The 19,698-nt window shown below is 39.9% G+C and overlaps 1 protein-coding gene across 4 annotated transcripts in view; it reads left to right on the top strand.

Moving 5' to 3' along the window:
• The window catches only part of trmt1l (tRNA methyltransferase 1-like), a 76,306-nt gene that overhangs the window by 30,753 nt on the left and 25,855 nt on the right, over positions 1–19,698 (top strand). For all 4 annotated transcript variants that reach the window (XM_043699547.1, XM_043699549.1, XM_043699550.1 and 1 more), the window contains exons 9-12: positions 3,414–3,651; positions 7,494–7,706; positions 16,082–16,272; positions 16,927–17,005. In XM_043699547.1, the coding sequence (XP_043555482.1) occupies positions 3,414–3,651; positions 7,494–7,706; positions 16,082–16,272; positions 16,927–17,005 (721 nt within the window). The remainder of the gene's footprint in view (positions 1–3,413; positions 3,652–7,493; positions 7,707–16,081; positions 16,273–16,926; positions 17,006–19,698) is intronic.

A 19,698-nucleotide genomic window follows, 5' to 3' on the forward strand; every position in this document is an offset into this window, starting at 1 on the left:
TGTTTAGGTTTCCTTGGGTTGGTGATGTCATTTCCTATGGTGATGTCATTTTCTGGTCTTTTTCTCAGGGGGTGGTAATTGGAGTCCAAGTCAATGTTTTTGTTGATAGAGTTCCGTTTGGAATGTCGTCCTTCTAGGAATTCTCGTGTGTGTATCTGTTTGACTTGTCCTAGGATAGATGTGTTGTCCCAGTTGAAGTGATGTCCTTCCTTATCTGTATGTAAGGATAAGAGTGAGAGAGAGTCATGACGTTTGTGGCTAGTTGATGTTCATGTATCCTGATGACTAGTTTTCTGCCTGCTTGTCCAATGTAGTGTTTGTTACAGTTCTTGCATGGTATTTTGTAAATAACATTAGTTTTGATTGTTGTCTGTGTGGGGTCTTTCAACTGCATTAGCTGCTGTTTTAGTCTGTTGGTGAGTTTGTGGGCTACCATGATGCCAAGGGATCTGAGTAATCTGGCAGTTATTTCTGAGATGTCTTTGATGTAGGGGAAGAGTGGCTAAGGTTTCTGGATGCTTTTTGTCTGCTTGTTTGGGTTTATTGCTGAGGAGGAGAAAGTGAGGTCTGCAGATGCTGGAGATCAGAGCTGAAAATGTGTTGCTGGAAAAGCGCAGCAGGTCAGGCAGCATCCAGGAAACAGGAGACTCGACGTTTCGGGCATAAGCCCTTCTTCAGGAATTCCTGTTCCCTGGATGCTGCCTGACCTGCTCCGCTTTTCCAGCAACACATTTTCAGCTTTATTGCTGAGGAATCGATGGAATGTGTCCATTGGGTACCCATTCTTTTTGAATACACGGTATAGCTGATTTTCCTCTGCTCTGTGTAGTTCCTCTGTGCTGCAGTGTGTGGTGGCTCGTTGAAATAATGTTCTGATGCAGCTTCATTTGTGGATGTTGAAATGATTGCTTCTGTAGTTCAATATTTGGTCCATATGTATTGTTTTCCTGTAGACGCTAGTTTCCTTTGATGTAACAGCCCTATTTACATCAATCAACATCACCCTGGCCAAAGAAACACTGACTACACTATTAGAAGACTCAAAGGCACATACATCAAACATCACCAACTTCATCAGCAAGGACAGTATCGTCAAGCTAGTGGACCTATGCCTTACCACACACTTCACTTCAACAACAAAACCTACAGACAAACCAACGCAATACTCATGGGATCTCCAATATCAGGATATGAGGGCGGCACGGTGACACAGTGGTTAGCACTGCTGCCTCACAGCGCCAGAGACCCGGGTTCAATTCCCTAATCTAATCTAATTCTTAGCAGAGGCAGTAATGCAGAGACTCGAACAAACAGCTCTGCCAAACTTCGAGTCCGCTAAGTGGATGACACCTTTGTCATCACTAAACGAAACAAATTAGAGGAAACCTTCAAGACCGTCAATAATACCCTTAGGTACTGACATAAAGTTCACTAAAGAGAAGGAAAGCAACAACAAACTGCCATTCCTAGATGTCACATTAGAGTGAACAGCCAATGGGGAACTTCAAACCAGCGTCTATAACACATACGGACCAAATATTGAACTACAGAAGCAATAATCCCAACACCCACAAATGAAGCTGCATCAGAATATTATTTCAACGAGCCACCACACACTGCAGAGTAGAGGAAAATCATCCATAAGCATATTCAAAAAGAATGGGTACCCAGTGAACACAGTTCACCGATTTCTCAACTACAAACCCAAACAAGCAGACAAACTGCGTCCAGATATCCTAGCCACTCTTCCCCTACATCAAAGACATCTCTGAAATTACTGCCAGACTACTGAGACCCCTTGGCATCATGGTAGCCCACAAACCTACCAACACAGCAGCTAATGAAGTTGAAAGACCCTATACAGACAACAAGCAAAACTAATATCATTTACAAAATACCATGCAAGAACTTTAACAAACACTACATTGGTCAAACAGGCAGAAAACTAGCCACCAGGATACATGAACATCAACTAGCCACAAAACGACATGACTCTCTCTCACTCGTATCCTTACGTACAAATGAGGAAGGACACCACTTTGGGACAACGCATCTATCCTAGGACAAGCCAAACCGAGACACGCACGAGAATTCCTAGAAGGATGGCATTCCAACCAGAACTCTATCAACAAAAACATAGACTTGGACCCCAATTACCACCCTCTGAGAAAAAGAACAGGAAATGACATCACCAACCCAAGGAAACATATAAATAGAAAGCAGGAAACATGAGCAGTGTTTCGTCCAGAAGCTCACTGAGGATGTTACCTAGTATGGTGACGAAATGTCTGAAAATGAACCTTCCATCTCAGCGAGCAAACTTACACCCATGGGATTTTACTATGTTTTAATTGTTTGCCATCAACCTAATGTGCAATAGTGATTGCAATTCAACAGTTTGACTGTAAAGTGTTTTAGTCCATCCTGTTATTGTGAAAGGTGCTATGTATACTCAATCCTTTTCTTACTTTCTGAGAAGTATAGTTTGTGGCAGGTCTGCACAATGAGTGGTATTAGTGGTGGTAAGAGCCAGATCAGTTAGTTAAAGAGAGAATGCTTTACTGCCCTTTTCAATAATTTATGTCCAGAATACATGCAGTTTTTAAAGAAAATTACATAGCCAGATTAAAAAAGGGTGTGACTGCAATATGTATTTTTTTTTTCAACTGTTTCAGGTTAAGATCGCTTGTTGCTGCCATATGATTAAATTTTCACATGCATTTCACAAATGTTAATTGAATTCATGATTTTTTTAATGACTTGTGGATTCTGCAAGTTCAATTTAATGGTAAAGCAGTTGATTTCAACTACAGTTCTGTGCTTTAGTGCCTGGAAATATCTGTCACTGTAATATTCCAGTGTTCAATAATGTACAGTACTCTGTAGCTCCTTGTGACAGTGAACCAGTTGTAGTTTAGAAAGGAAAGAAAAGTTAGTAGACGATGTGTTTACATTAACATGATGCCACATTGCATCCTCAAGTCATCCCAGAACTCCAACACTCAATTGTTTTGCAGCATGGTCAATTTTATCATTAAGTGTATTAGACAATATGGATGCAGCAAAATCCCATAAACAGCAATTGAGGCCAATAGTCAATGTGGTTTTGCTCATGTTACTTGCATTCTTATCCTGTCAGTTGATAGAAGTGTTATTGGCCACCTATGTTCCCTCTAAACTGTATAACCATGCAGCAGCTCAAAGGTTCCTCCACAAGCCACTTACAATCAGCCCCTTTAAGTTACTGTACAGCCGTGTCAGAAATGTAGAGTTGACTGATATTATTTAAAGCAATCAGCTCTTCTCCACAGAAAGGGGGCTTTGTTGATCATCATAATTGTGATTAATCCAGAGATCCCCACCAGCTGTTAATCAGAATACTATCATCTAAACTGGATTATTCTATTTTGAAGGAATCATGGGGTTGCAGTGGGCCAAGCACCTTGGCGATTCAGTGAAGGTCACCATAAATGACATAAACGAGGGCTCTGTGAAGATTATTAGAGAAAATTGTCATCTAAACCGGATGAAGGTGTTATCGAGTAAAAAAGAAGAGGAGGATGTTGAAGAAGGAGAGAATACTTTGGGAACTATTGAAGTCACACAAATGGATGCCAACATCCTCATGCATTTGAGAGCTTTTGATTTCATGTGAGTGAAACAGGTTGCCGCAGCATTTGTCAGATAAAAAACATTCCCTATTTTTAAGAAGCAGTTATATTTTTCAGGATAGCATCCTGGTAAAAGCTGTAAAATACAAATTTATAGTTTCAAACAGAGCAAGTTCTAAACAAGCACAAAATACTGGGGAGAAATTCAGCAGGTTGAACAACATGTGTTGAGAGAGAAACGGAATTAACATTTTGAGGCTGATGCGACTTTTCTTCAAAAGTGGAAAGGGTTAGAAAATGATGATTTATATACATCTGACAGATGTATAGGAGGAACAACAGGAACAAATGGTTTGCAGCCCAGTGCAAAGCTAAACAAGTTGCTAGTTGGGGTGAAAGAGGACTAAGTAACATAGTTGTCAGTTAAGTCGTAGAAGAATGAAAATAGGACCCCCTCAGCTGAGACGGAGACAAGACAAGGTACGTTGAGGGTAAAGGCTGGTTTGGTGGCTGTGTAAATTAATTCAAAACAAAAGGAAAACAGGCGTCATGAGGTCAGACTCCGAAGTTATGAAATTTAATATTGAATGTGACAAGTAAAATTCAGGGACTAACTTTATTTGCAGTAGGAGATCTGGGATCCCAGGTTATCCACCTTCAACTCCAAATACACAACTGGAGGGCAGTTTTGGCAGAACCACAAGTATTGTGGCTGTGAAGGTTATTTAAGTAGTCAGAGAAAACTACAAAGTATATCAAAGAACTGCTGTAACTATATAGTCTTTGACGAAGTCTCCTTTAGATTTTGCTTCCCAATGGTACATAAATGACTCATGCAAATTTTAATACTAAGCATTTTCAAGTAAACCAGTGACAAACTAAGTGAACAGATTTAATAAACATACATAGTGCTGTACTTGAAAAGGTTTGGACTGAAATTTTATAAGATCCAAGGGATAAATCAGTGCATTAATTGAACAAAAAGATCCATCTCTGCAGTCAAAGGAAAGATAAATGTTGCTGTGATTCGAGGGGTCCTGTGTGTTTAATCCAAGGAGTAATGTGCTCCAAGCTTGCTTTGAGTCATTTCATTGAAATTTCCAGTTGCATTTGGAAGACTGCTCCACTTGTTGTAATATAAGTTAGTCAGGAATGTAGAGTAATCTGATCAGCTATGATTTTGTTGAGTGGCAGAAGAGGCTTGAGGAGATCAAGTGGTCTACTCCTACTCTTGATACATGTGTTCAGGGCTAGAAACTTGCTGAGATATTTGTATCATCAATAGTCACAGGTGAGGTGCCGGAAGACTGGAGGTTGGCTAACGTGGTGCCACTGTTTGAGAAGGGTGGTAAGGGCAAGCCAGGGAACTATAGACCAGTGAGCCTGACCTCGGTGGTGGGCAAGTTGTTGGAGGGAATCTTGAGCGACAGGCAAGGACTGATTAGGGATAGTCAACATGGTTTTGTGTGTGGGAAATCATGCCTCACAAACTTGATTGAGTTTTTTAAAGTAGTAACAAAGAGGATTGATGAGGGCAGAGCGGTAGATGTGATCTATATGGACTTCAGTAATGCTTTCGAAAAGGTTCCCCATGGGAGACTGATTAGCAAGGTTAGATCTCTCAGAAGCGCAGCAGGTCAGGCAGCATCCAGGGAACAGGAGAATCGACGTTTCGGGCTTATGCCCGAAACGTCGATTCTCCTGTTCCCTGGATGCTGCCTGACCTGCTGCGCTTTTCCAGCAACACATTTTCAGCTCTGATCTCCAGCATCTGCAGACCTCACTTTCTCCTCATAGATCTCTCAGAATACAGGGAGAACTAACCATTTGCAGATGACATCAAAATTGGAGGTGTAGTGGACAGCGAAAAGGGTTACCTCAGCTTACAACAGGATCTTGACCAGATGGGCCAATGGGCTAAGAAGTGGCAGATGGAGTTTCGTTCAGATAAATGTGAGGTGCTGCATTTTGGGAAAGCAAATCTTAGCAAGACTTATACACTGGGTAAGTCCTGGGGAGTGTTGCTGAACAAAGAGACCTTGGAGTGCAGGTTCATAGCTCCTTGAAAGTGGAGTTGCAGGTAGATAGGATAGTGAAGAAGGTGTTTGGTATGCTTTCTTTTATTGGTCAGAGTATTGAGTACAGGAGTTGGGAGGTCATGTTGCGGCTGTACGGGACATTGGCTAGGTCGCTGTTGGAATATTATGTGCAGTTCTGATCTCCTTCCTATCGGAAAGATGTTGTGAAACTTGAATGGGTTCAGAAAAGATTTACAAGGATGTTGCCAAGGTTGGAGGATTTGAGCTACAGGGAGAGGCTGAAGAGGCTGGGGCTGTTTTCCCTGGAGCGTCGGAGGGGTGACCTTATAGAGGTTTACATAAGAGGCTGGTACAATTGCAACATTTCAAAGGCATTTGGATGGGTATATGAATAGGAAGGGTTTGGAAAGATATGGGCCGGGTGCTGGCATGTGGGACTAGATTGGGTTGGGATATCTGGTCGGCATGGACGGGTTGGACCGAAGGGTCTGTTTCCATGCTGTACATCTCTAAGACTCTACTCTTTTTGTGAAGAGATTTTTAACCAACACTTCTGCAATTTCAATTTGCAAGTGATGCATTTGTCAAAATGTCTAAGATTCAGTTTTTTCTTTTAACTAATAGCGCATCAAGGTAGTCCTACTTGTGCCATACTTATCAAAAAAATTCACTTTATATAAATTGAAATATTCTGGCACAGTCTCTCGTCATTTTTTATGTGTAATTTTAGTAATTACTCGAGTAATTTTAAATTATTCCAGTGATTTGTTTCCACAACGTTTTGATTTGTCAAATGCAGTGGAAAATCACTGTTGACATTTGGTACAGAGTAGCTGTGGTTGAAAGCAAAATATTGTTATAGGTGACAAATGTTGCCTGTTCAGGATCTGTTCATTGTTAGTTTATTTGTATTCTGCTCCGTCTTGTTCAGCATACTAAACGTTATAGTCAGATTATTGATTAGCTGCCTAATATAATTACAGATCAAGAAGTTGCTAAATACATTCAGTTGCATTTTGTGACTTGTTTGTGTTAGAATTAATTGAAATTTTTTTCTATGTCATACATTTTAGCTTGTAGTGTTGGATTTCTGCTATTTGAGAAATTATATGGCTGCACGAACCTCTACCTCACAGGAAGGCAACTTTAACTTTTGATGGTATTCTGCTGGCATTATTGGGTTTGTCACTCATACAACATTAAAGTAAATGGAAAACAAATTTCCAGTATACATTATGGTTGACTGACGTGACAATGCATGTTTTGCATCATTAGCAAAAGTTAAAATGTTTCTAATTTAGTTTAGAGGCAGCAAATTCTTAGAATTCAGAAGGATTTGAGTTCAAAAGTCATCTGCAACTTGAACTCACTGCTTTCAGTGTGTGAGATTTATGTGGAGTGAAGTGTTCAATTTTGAACTTGATTGGGCGAAAAAGAGGGGAAAAATGAACAACTGTGGCCAGTACACTCTCACATACCTATTTCCTGCTGTTAACTAGTTTATTGATTTTCTAATTTTGCGTATTCAGTTTCTTTGGCTCTGTTCTCCAGAGCACATTTAACAAACCCCTGCCTTCCTAACTTGTAGCCTATAGATTTCTTCAAATATCAAGATGCTCTCAAGGTATCTATTTTTGGCAAGACGTCCCTACAGCAAGTTAACTTGACCTATCTCCAATTCAAAAGATGGAATCCATTGGGGTGAGACTGCAGGAGGGATTTTCTGCAGGAGATATTTTGAGGCGGGGGGGGGGAAAGCTTCCTTGCAGTCGTCAGGTAATGAAGATTGCATCTTGAACAGAGAGTTCTTATGTCCTCTGTAATTTTTTCCACATTGTGACAGACACTTGGACCCATTTGGAACAGCAATAAATTATTTCGATGCTGCCTTCAGAAATGTGAGGAACCTTGGGATTGTTTCTGTGACATCCACGGACATCAGCACTTTGTACTGCAAAGCCTTAAATGTCACCATGCGCCACTACGGTTGTAACATTGTCCGGACTGAGTACTACAAGGAAGTGGCAGCCAGAATGGTCATTGCTTCTGTGGCAAGGTACTCCTGATTTTTGTTGATATATTATCCAAAAACTGACGTGATTATTCCAAAATGCCTTCAAAGTAACTTTCCAGAATGCTTAATTTAAGGATAATTTTCAACCAAGTGTCTAAATTTCCCCAAACATTTATACATATCTGCCTTCATATACAGGCACGTTTTTGTATCCATCCTCAGTTCAAATAGGTATCCCTGACCTTGGATGAACTCGGCTAGTATATGTGAAGCACAATTGTTAACTATTTCCATTGGTCAAGGACTGAACAAAGCTGTTTAGGTGTCAATGTGGAGTCAAGCCCTGAGCTTGACGTAGAATCTCCACTATGGTTTATACCAGGAAGTAATCCTATTCTTCATGTTCAGAATATGCCAAATTATTTATTGGAAGATTCAGTTATTTGTGCTTCTGTTTGTTTGTCAAAAAGGAGTGTTGCATTAAGAGAGAGTTACCAATGCAGCACAGCCTCATTCATACCAATGGGAGCAATTTTATTCTCCAAACAGGCAGGCTGTTCATTCACATACCTTCATTTAAGTTGAGTTATTTTGTGATCACCATTCTGTTTATTCCATTTACTCCTGTTCATATCGCTTACACTGTCCTGCTAATTTGTTAAAAATCACACAACAGGCTATAGTCCAACAGGTTTATTTGGAAGTACTAGCTTTTGGAGTGCTGCTCCTTCATCAGGTCGCTGTGGAGGAGGATCATAGGACACAGAATTTATAGCAAAAAAATCACTGTCATTCAATTGAAACGATATATTGAACAAATCTAGATTGCTGTTGAGTCTTTCATCTTTTAAAATGGGTTTCAGGCTTCGGTTCATTTATGTGTAAATCCCAGAACTTCTTTTAAGTCACATTCTCAAGATAACTTAAGGTTTTATTGAAAAGAGGTGACATCTCAGCTCAGACAGTGTATTAAAGGTGTGAGGTTAGAGTCTGTCTGTATCGCAATCTTGAGTCAGGCTGGTTCCATTTCCAGAGTAGGAATTTATAAGATGTTGAGTGGATTGACTGCCTGCAAGTTGTGTGCTTTTTGAGAAAAAATAGAATGCATTTGCAAATACAATTCTGTAAATGCAAATTCATCCCATTGACACCCCACTCCCACTCCCTTAAATGGATCCCTATACCATGGTACTGTGGTTATTTTGTTCATCCTCCCTACAGCCCCCACACAGGAAACATGAATCTCAAATCTATTAGACATGCTCAAGGGCTGAAACTCCTTCAGCATTATCACCTGGATCTCTCTACCTGCCTCGCTCATAGTCACACCCTCCTGTCCCTGACCAGTGATCAAATTCAAGGTAGTTAATTTAAGGGGTGAGACTGCTTCCAGAAATGCAACATCACATAACTATTGCCCTCCCTGATGCGTCGCAGTGTCAGACTCCAGCTCATCAACTCTGAGTCAGTGTTTCTCATGCAACCAACACTTGCTGTAGATCTGTTCACCAAGATCCGCACCACAGCTCCTACAATGTGCAGGTACAATGTGCCTCCTGGCCCTGTATCTCTTTTATTTACTTAATTCTTAGTTTATTTTTATTTTTATTTTCTGGTCTTCTAATTTCTAATCTGTAAATATTTTGCTGATGTAGTTTTAATCTGAAAGTAATCTAATAGTTAATGTTACCAGCCAATGAACTTATGGTTTTCATATGACGTCTCTTTTCCCCAAACTCAGACTTCAATTTATACAGTTTCTAAAAAAAATCTTAGCATGAACCAAGAAAGCAAGCAAAGAACACCTCTTCCCCTCGTAACTGAATTGCCACGCTGCCCAAAAATCCCATAAATGTGCAATCACTCAGGCTATACCTCCCTCTGGATGTGATTGTTTCTTCCTGACCGTGTGAAGCATATTCATCAATATTCACCATCCTGATTTCGAAATATATCAGCATTGCTTCACTGTTGCTAGGTCAGCATCCTGAACTACATTGTTTGTCTCCCCACAACAGTTGGACTGCCCTGTTTCAAAAAGGCAGCTTGATATCACTTTCTCGAGGGCATTTACAGATGGACAATAAATGGGGATATAGCCATTGAAGCCCACAAGTGAATGCTTGGTTATTTTTTCCAAAGCACTCAGGCATACAGGTGACACAGTGGTTAGCACTGCTGCCTCACCGAGCTAGGGGCCTGCGTTCAATTCCAGCCTTGGTTGACTCTGTGTGAAGTTTGCACATTCTCCCCATGTCTGCATTGGTTTCTGCCAGTGCTCTATTTCCTCCCACAGTCTAAAGATGTGCAGGTTAGACGGATTGACTATGCTAAAAATTGCTCCATGTCTCAGGGATATGCAGGCTAGTTAGATTAACTATGGTAAATGTGGGGTTACGGGGATAGGATAGGTTTGGGTGGGATGTTCTTCAGAGGGTCAATGTAGACTCAGTGGGCCAAATGGCTTCGACCTACACTGTAAGGATTCGATAATAAAATTTCCTTCTGCAGAAAATCTTCACAACTAACAAAGCCATTTTGGTTTTGTGAATGTACAAAAATACCTTACCTTTCCACCTACTCTTTCTAATTTTTGTTGTACCTCATTTCCAATTGCCAATTCCAGTTTGGGTTATTCCAGATGAGCCCTTAATTTGAGTTATCACCAAGGCTGAAGGAGCACACTACCACTCTAATCTAGTACTCTACTGGCTATAATTTAAGATGAAAACATATTAATCTGCTGTCAAGACAATTAATTAAATATATTGTTTTCAGCAGAAGTACCAAGTAGATGATGCACCTCAGCCTCCTCCCAAGGTTCCTAGCATTTCAGATCAATACTTCATTTTTTTTTGTTCATAGGTCATGGGCACTGCTAGCTAGGCCAACATTTATTGCCTGGCCCTAACAGCCTTTGAAGAGGTGGTGGTGAGCAGCTTTCTTGAACTGCTACAGTTGTTGTGGTGTAAGAGCATGCAAAGTACCACCTGTGAGGGAGTTCCTGGTTCTTGATCCTGTATAGAGACTTCATTTTGTTTTTAGTTTCTCCTCGTTCTTGATTGTGTACTAAAATGGGCAAAAATACTGTTTCAAAATCAAGAATGGAGAAAAAAAACAGTGTGTTTTCTATAAGCCAGTTAGTGGAATTAATTGCCATGGCACAAACTATTTTTGTGAATAAGTGAATCCCACCTTATCACTTGGTTCACCTGAAGCTAAGCTTGGCATTCTTCTCCAAAGTTCTGAATATTGCTGCCTCCCAAATCCATTGCCGGACTTTCTCAGAACTCGACATTTGAATAATTCCAATCAAGGATCTATCCTACGTGATGAACATAGTTGATTACATCACCTTCCCCTCAAGTAATTCTTTATAATACTGACCTGATTTCCTTCACTCCACTATTGGCTGTTATTCTTCAGCTATCCAGGCCATGAGCTCTGGAGTACTGTTCTGAAACTTCAACTGCCTCTCATTCCTCTTTCTCGACACTCACTTGCCTCTGTGTGTAAATACCTGACTTCTTGTGATGAGGTTGCAAATTTTGACCAATAATGTTGTTGCAATATGCTTTGGGAAGTTTTGTTGTCTTAATAGATGCTGTATGAATAGAATTGTAAAGTCACTGTCCCCCACAGCCTCCCTATTCCCTTGATCTTCAGCCTGTGATTGCATCTCCCAGAGTCTGAAATGACAACTATGTTGCAACAGGAAACAACTGTTATTTTCTCTCAGATAGGAAGCAACCCAGTCAGAGATAATCTGTATTGTCAAATATAGTGTGGACTGCAAACTACCACGTCTCTCTGCCTCTTCCAGACTAGAGCTGTCACACCCACACCCTAGCCCACACCATGTACAATCCAAATTCAAACAGCTGAACCCGAATCACTGATGCGGTTTCTCTCCACAGCTCTGTATTAATCCCCAAATTAACCACTGTGCCCTACACTCTCCCTATAGCCTTGTATCAATTACAAACTAATCCTACTGTTGCACATTTGCTGCATTGTCCTGTATTGTTTTGAATAGCTTTAAAAGTGATGCGATTCAATCAAAATCTGGAATTTTACTTGTGAAAAAAGCAAACCATGAAGGTATGAGGGCAAAGTTAGCCATGGCATTTTGGGAAACCATATTCGAAGGTCTGAGGTTGACCAACAGTGCCTAACATTTAACTTGAGCAATAGTAGCAGGAGTAGATGGTATAGCCCGGCCAAACCTGCTTTACTACTTGGAACAATCATGGCTGATCTTCACCTTCAACTTCACTTTCCTGCCTGCTCTCTATAACTCTTGGTTTCCTGAGAGACCAAAAATCTGCATATGCCTGCCTTAAATTCAATTATGGGAACTCCAGAATCATCTGGTGAATTCCAAAGATTCACAATCCTTTCAGTGAAGAGATTTCTCCTTGTCTGAGTCCTGACACCATGACCCCTTGTTCTAGCCATCTTAGCCCAGGGAGTGGGAAGGGAGACAGACAGCCTCTGTTGACCTTGTTCAATCTTTTAACTATTTTATGTTCCTACAAGATCATCTCTCATTCTTCTAAACCGCAGGGAACATTGACACTATTTACTCAGCCACATGTTGTAGGACAGCCCTCTCATCCCAAAGATCAACCTTATGAACCTTCTGTGCATCATCTCCAATGTAAATGCATCCTCCTTAAACCAGAAAAATCAGAGCAGCACTCAGTACTCCCAGGTGTGGTCACATCAGAACAACACAAAGTACAAGTGCAGCAAAACTCTTCTTCCTGTTCTTTAATCTTCTTGAAATAATGACCAACATCCAGCAATTGTGCTGTTTTGAAGTTTCAAAAGTTGCACAGCATGATTGGCTGCCTGCCTAGAAATTGCTTTAAAAAATCTAATTGAATAAGAGCTGCCTAACATGATGGACACAATAACGTGCTGTACTATTACAGAGAATAGGTGGAACAGATCCCGCAAAAAGTAAGTAATGCTCTGCCAATTAAGTCTTACAAAAAACATTCTTGATAAAATATCTTCTTGAGAAAAGGCTTTCAAATTGTTGAGTTAAGAGAATCATACAGAGAAGGAGGCCATTCAACTGTTTGTGTTAACCCTGTGAAGGGGCTATACCACTGCCTGCCTCATTCTCTGCTGAGAATCCTGAAACATTTTTGCCCACAGATTTTTATCCTTTAGGATGTTACAATTGAATGTGTTTCCAGCACTCTTTCAGGCACAAATTCCATATTAATATAAAACAGCAATAAAATCACCACCTCTTCTGTTTCCAGTTATTTGAGATAGTGGTATGTGTCCATTTTGGAAATGAATTGGATTGATCTATTATGACCCATCCACAAACCACACACCGTTTCAGACCCATCAACCCGCACTCTGTTTTTCTTCAGCCATCTACGGTATCAACATCAAAATATTTAAAGAAATGTTGATCAGATGAACACTCAAGCACCATGAACACTGAGAATCTCATGTTGACGTAGACTCCAGAGCCTCTTATAGCCAATATCCAGCCTCCCTCAAACAGGAATCCAGGCAGTCCATCCTCATTTATAGAAGTTACCCTGAGACTGGAATTGCCTGAGGTCAGGGGTCTTGAATGTGAAGGACCTCTCCATTCTGTGTAAACGGAATTACAATTACATTCCCCTTAAAATGAATCCCGCTTTTAATTTGTCATCTATGTTGGTTGATTTTGTTTCCAACTTTCTATTCTAACCCTTATTTCCCTCATGAAATCAGGATAAAAGCCTTTTTGCAATTTGTCTTTTGGCTGAAAAGTGGAGATGTTGCTTTAAATTCCTTCTATTCTGAAACTGTTGTTTTGTACTCAAATCAAAGACAGTAGGCATTGTCCAGCTGACAAATGTTGATCTGGGAGAAGGATTTTGAGATACTGAGGCATATAAGCAGGTCACACTGCGATCACGGACAATACCCACCTCGTTTCCCCAGAGTCACATGGGGAAGGTGAGGGCTGCAGCAGAACAACCTCCTACAAGGGGTTGTATTGCTGAGATCATTCAGACACATTGTGGCCTACTTTCAGGGGCTAACTGGAGCTTTTGGAAAGTGGTTAACTGCTTGGAGATAGCAGACCTGGTGCCCAGTGAGACTGTAAGGCTCTCCTTCCCCGCCTTCATCATGTCTTAGCTGCAAGCTACCAAGTGAATGGCACATCCTTCCACAATGTGGACTGGTTTATTATTTAATATTTAAAATATTGACAAGAGAGTCTCAATCTTATCTGAAAAGGCTGCTTAGTGCTTCTTCAGTGGTAGAAAGCCTCATAGAAACGTAGAAAATAAGTGCAGAGTTCATTGCTCAGACCACTGAGTATAGGAGTTGAGATGTCATATTGAGGTTGGAACTTAAGAACATAAGTGAGGCCATATTTTTAGTTTTGTGTACAGTTCTGATCGCCCCGCTATACGAAGGATATTATTAAATTGGAGAGAGTTCAGAAAAGATTTACCATGATATAGCTGAGAGTGGAGCTTGAGTTATAAGGATAGGCTGAGACTTTTTTCACTAGAGCACAGGAGGTTTATAAAATCATGAGGGCCATAGATAAGATGAATAACAAAGGTCATTTCCTTAGGTTGGGTGAGTTCAAAATTAAAGGGCATATTTTTAAGTTGATGAGAGGAACTGAGGAGGGTGGTTCATACATGAAATGATCTGCCAGAGGATGTGGTGGATGCATGTACAGTTGTGATATTTCAAAGATATTTGGATAAGTACATGAATCGGAAAGGTTTAGAGGGATACAGGACAAATGCAAGCAAGTAGTCTTGGGAATCTTGGTCGGTATGGACGGGTATGTTTCAGTGCTGTATAACTCTGAAGGTTACTGTGAAAAAGTAAAACCCTATGATGTAGGAGTAGCATATTTTCTTGAACAGAAGGTTGGTTGGCCAACAGAAAGCAGGGAATAAGTGAGCGTATTTCAGGCTGGCAAAACATAATGCGTGATATTGGGATCAGTACTGTAACCTCAACTGTTTACAATTACAATAAATGTCTCGCATGTCAGAAAAGAAGGTACGGTTGTCAGATTTGCTGATGACACAAGGATAGTTAGGTAAGTTGTGAAGAGGGCATAAGGAAGCTACAAAATGCTATAGGCAGGTTAAGTGAATGGCCAAAGATGTGACAGTTGGAGTACAGTGTAGGAAACTGTAATTGTCCCTTTTGTCTGGAAGAATTAAAAAGCATAATCAAAATGGTAAGTGATTTCAGAGCACTGAGATGCAGAGGAATCTGGATCCTCAGGCACATGTTGTAAAAGGTTAGTCAACAGGTATAGAAAGTAATTATGGAAGCTAACACAATGTTCCCAGTTCTGCTGAGGGAAATTGAATACAAAGTTAGGGAAGTCAATACTTCAGATATACAGGGCACTGATGAGACTACATTTGGAGTGTTGTGTAAGGTATTGACCACCTTATTTAAGGAAATATGTAAATGTATAAGAGGCAATTCAGACAACACTTAGTAAACTAATACCTGAAAAGTGTGGATTGTCTTATGAGAGAGAATTAGACAGGCTAGGCTTGTCTCTGCTGGAGCTTAGAAGAACAAGAAGTGACTTATTCAAAGCAGATATGATCCTGAGGGGTCTGATAGAATGGATCTAAAGAAGGTGTTTCCTCTTATGGAAAACCTAGCATTAGGAGTCCTTGTTTGAAAATCATAGATCACCCATTTAAATCAAAGTTGAGGCCTCTTTTACACACAAGGATCATTAAACTTCAGAATTCAAAATGCAGTGTAAGTGTTTCAATGTTTTTAATGCACAGCTGATTGAATTCTTGGTCAGCAAGGAGATAAAAGCCAACAGGAGTAAATGGAAGTGAGGATTTGAAGTTGCAATCAGATTCAACATGATCTTATGGCTGGGCAGAATGGTCGACTCCTCATTCGTAAATACAGAGTTTTCAAGATAGTGTCAGTTATTTTGGAACTGAGGGCTACTTTCCCATTCTTTTTAGTGCTGATCCAATTTGTTATATCTGGTTTAGGAAATTGAGGAGCGAGTTAAAGTTTCTTTCTTTTGTACTATTCCCCTGGATTCAGAACTAAATTGTGGTGCTGCCCACTGACTCTTATGATGCAGCGCTGTGTTATCGCATGAGACAGTGCAATGAATGATATGTGTAATACTTTTCAGCACTGTTGCACAATTCTTGATAGAATACTGTATCTAAAAAATAACATTGACAGTTGTAACTGGACCCATATTATGGCAGTGTTCAAATGATGTTCCACAGTGATTTGTTTTTTTGGTCCTGTTGTGCTGCTGCAGCACCATTCAAACATCAGTAATGGACATTGTAGTAGAAGCAAAATATAAAATACTTTTCTGAACCAGTCTTTCTTTGTTTTCTTCTGCTGTGTTTGTTTTCCTTCAGGGCTGCTGCACGCTGTAACAAGGGTATCGAGGTTCTGTTCAGTGTAGCTCTAGAGCACTTTGTTCTGGTGGTGGTGAGAGTACTGCGAGGACCAACCCAGGCAGATGAAAGTCTGAAGAAAATACGTCGGTTGATCCATTGTCAGTGGTGTGAAGAGCGGGTTTTCTACAAAAAGTGCCACATGCTGGAAGGTAAGAATACCTTAAAATTATTCAATTAGCTTACTTAATAATGTTTTCTTCTTTGTTAACTTTCTAAATATTCCTTCCACATGTAGACCATACAGTGTTTGTTTGTCAACATGATGTTTTGTCAAAAAACCCATGTTAACCATTCAAGTGTTCCCATTACTTTTTATGGCTCCATTTTGCATTGTGGTGATGAAGCGGCTGATTCTGCCTGTACATGCTGTTAGCTTTGTAAGTAAGACATATTTAGCAATGACTGAACACCCGTGTTTCAGCATTTCAGCTTAGTCCGCCAGGTCCACGGTAGCTTTTAACTGAAGGCTAATTATTCCTGAATTACAGTTGTGTTTAAAGCTTAAGACTTGAGTTCATTATGTCAGAAGCACTTATTAGAACTTTGGGCCATTCAAAAATAAAATCAGTGAACATTTGTGCATTTTCACAAGCAGTTAGATCACAGAAAACTAAAGCCAAATGTAATAAACATGACTGTTCATGCATCCTGAGGTGCCAAAACAGATTCTTGATGTAGCCTTATGGACATATAAGTTTTGAGTCAATGTCATATAACATACACTGTAACCACTCTGATTAACAATTATGCTTTTTGTCTTGTAAGAAATTATTGGTCTGATTTAGTGTTGTTTTTAATTTTAGAGAGTGCATACAGTCAGCTGCCCTGTGACTGTTATGGAAGTATGCCAGGAAAGACTGCAGTGGAACTTGGACCATTGTGGTATGTTTATTTCTTGTAATTAAAGAAGCATAATACTCCAAGTTATTTTTCTGTCCTCCTATCAACAGTGCTGAGAAATGGAAATTTTCAATGTTCTACACAAATAGTTAGTCCACCATTCCCAGCAAAATTAATTACAGATATGGTTCCTTTTTGCTGTTTGATAAAAGAGTTTCACAGTCATAGTGTGCTTTTCAAATGAAGGTTTCAATTTCTTGTGGCAGTTGTGTGAAGGTAGCCAAATATGGAAGAGTTGAAAGCACGTTTTGGCTTTGATTCAGGTACTGGAAGCTCGTCTAAAAGTATCCATATTCCTTTCACACAAGATTCTTAAGTCCTTTGAAAAGCAGACATTGCCATCTGCCTGTGCCATATTTATGAGTGTGTTTGAGGGATTTAAAAAAGACATGGTTAGGACAGCCCTGGTTTAAACAAGTTTTGCATAGGTCCGCATCCAATTGTCTCAAGATCACATATCAAATTTTAATTATTCTGTTGCATTTATCTGAAATTTCTGATGATAACAGATCTTTGCGTTCTGATTAAAATTTTATCAATGAGACACTGTCAACACTGTTTTCAAATCTGAAGGATAACAAAAATAACTAAGCAAGCTGGCAAGAAAGAAATAAGAGCATTAATTGAAGTGAGTTACCTTAGCTTCAAAAACTAGTTTCAATGGTCAGGAGCTACAAATTACCCTGGTGTTGAAAGCTGCATACCCCTGTCGAGAATGTAGTTCACCATTTACCTCCAAATGTCTAGCAAATGAGGTATAATTTGGATAAATGTACAGTTATCTACTTTGGTAGCAAAAAGCAGGAAGACAGATTATTATCTGAATGTTGTAGATTGTAAAAGGGGGAGGTGCAACAAGACGTGAGGGCCTTTGTACATCAGTTACTGAAAGTCAGCGTGCAGGTTCTGCAGGTGGTCAAGAATTCAAATGGTATGTTGGCCTTGCTGGCAAGAGGACTCGAGTACAGGAGCAGGGATGTCTTGCTGCAATTGCAATGGCCTTGTTACCAGAAGAAGGATGTTCTAGCTATGGAGGGAGTGCATTGAAGATTTATCAGATTGTTTCTTGAAATGGCAGGACTTAAGTAAGAAGTAAGACTACATCAGTTAGGACTATTTTCACTGGAGTTTAGAAGAATGAGGGGATCTCCTAAAAACCTACAAAAGGCTAAAAGTGGAGACAGTAAATGCAGGAAGGATGTTCCCAATAACCAGGTATTTGATAACCAACTGTTTGGAGTGAAGACATAATCAGAAATGACAGTTGTCAAAGCTTAAATAATTGTTAAGAGATAATTTTCAAAGTCTAAAACCAAGCATTGGATTTGTCAGAAATAGTTTTATACTGCTAAATTAAACGGGTAGATCTCTTTGCTTGTAATTCCAAGATCATTTTGAAATGAACTGCAGAGCTGCAAGTCTTTAACATTAAACATCAATGTATTGCAATATTGACAACTCTGCAGAAGTAAATCACTTTGGAACGTCCTGCACAGTAAAAATTCAAGATTTTTTAGTTTCAACAGTTGATGTTCTATTTTACATCTTGGAGAAGTGACACCAAATCCTGTTGAGTGCAAGTTCCAATCACTGGTATGTTTTATAATGATTGTTTAATCAGCAATTTTAAAACTTATAGATCCAAATGATAGTATTGGCTCTCCATACAGGAATACAGAAATATTCATACATAGCAACAGAAACAGTAGACAACCGAGACACAAAGTGCAGGCAGCTTTGAAATCGCCTAGCTCCTAACTGAGAGTTTAAGAGTGCAACTTGTTAATTGCCTATGTATTTCATTCAAATTATATCCTCATCCATGCAAATAAATTCTTAATTGACAAATCCTACAATACTTCCAGTAGTTCCTCAGCATGACTCCCCGTGTCTTCTGAATCTAGCCTGCACAATCATCAGTGACAAAATCTTCAACTGTTGCAGTCTAACACTCTCAAGTTATTTTCTCCCAACTGTTCTCCCCTTGCTGTAGTTCACTTCACCTTCAAAAAGCTTTTCAAAACTTTTCTAACCACTCAATAGAATTTACCCCTTTATTCTTAAAAAGCCACCTGTGTAAACTCAAACCAGTTCCGTAACTTAATACAGAAGGGAATGTTTAACAATAGAACATAGAACATAGAAAAATACAGCGCAGTACAGGCCCTTTGGCCCTCGATGTTGCACCGATCCAAGCCCACCTAACCTACACTAGCCCACTATCCTCCATATGCCTATCCAATGCCCATTTAAATGGACATAAAGAGGGAGAGTCCACCACTGCTACTGGCAGGGCATTCCATGAACTCACAACTCACTGAGTAAAGAATCTACCCCTAACATCTGTCCTATACCTATCACCGCTTAATTTAAAGCTATGCCCCTCATAATAGTTGACTCCATACGTGGAAAAAGGTTCTCATGGTCAACCCTATCTAAACCCCTAATCATCTTGTACACCTCTATCAAGTCACCCCTAAACCTTCTTTTCTCCAATGAAAACAGCCCCAAGTGCCTCAACCTTTCCTCATACGATCTTACTACTATACCAGGCAACGTCCTGGTAAACCACCTCTGCACCCGTTCCAGTGCCTCCACATCCTTCCTATAGTATGGCGACCAAAATTGCACACAATATTCCAGATGTGGCTGCACCAGAGTCTTATACAACTGCA

The sequence above is a fragment of the Chiloscyllium plagiosum genome, chromosome 11 (assembly GCF_004010195.1).
Source record: "Chiloscyllium plagiosum isolate BGI_BamShark_2017 chromosome 11, ASM401019v2, whole genome shotgun sequence".
In the NCBI taxonomy this organism is placed as follows: Eukaryota; Metazoa; Chordata; class Chondrichthyes; order Orectolobiformes; family Hemiscylliidae; genus Chiloscyllium; species Chiloscyllium plagiosum.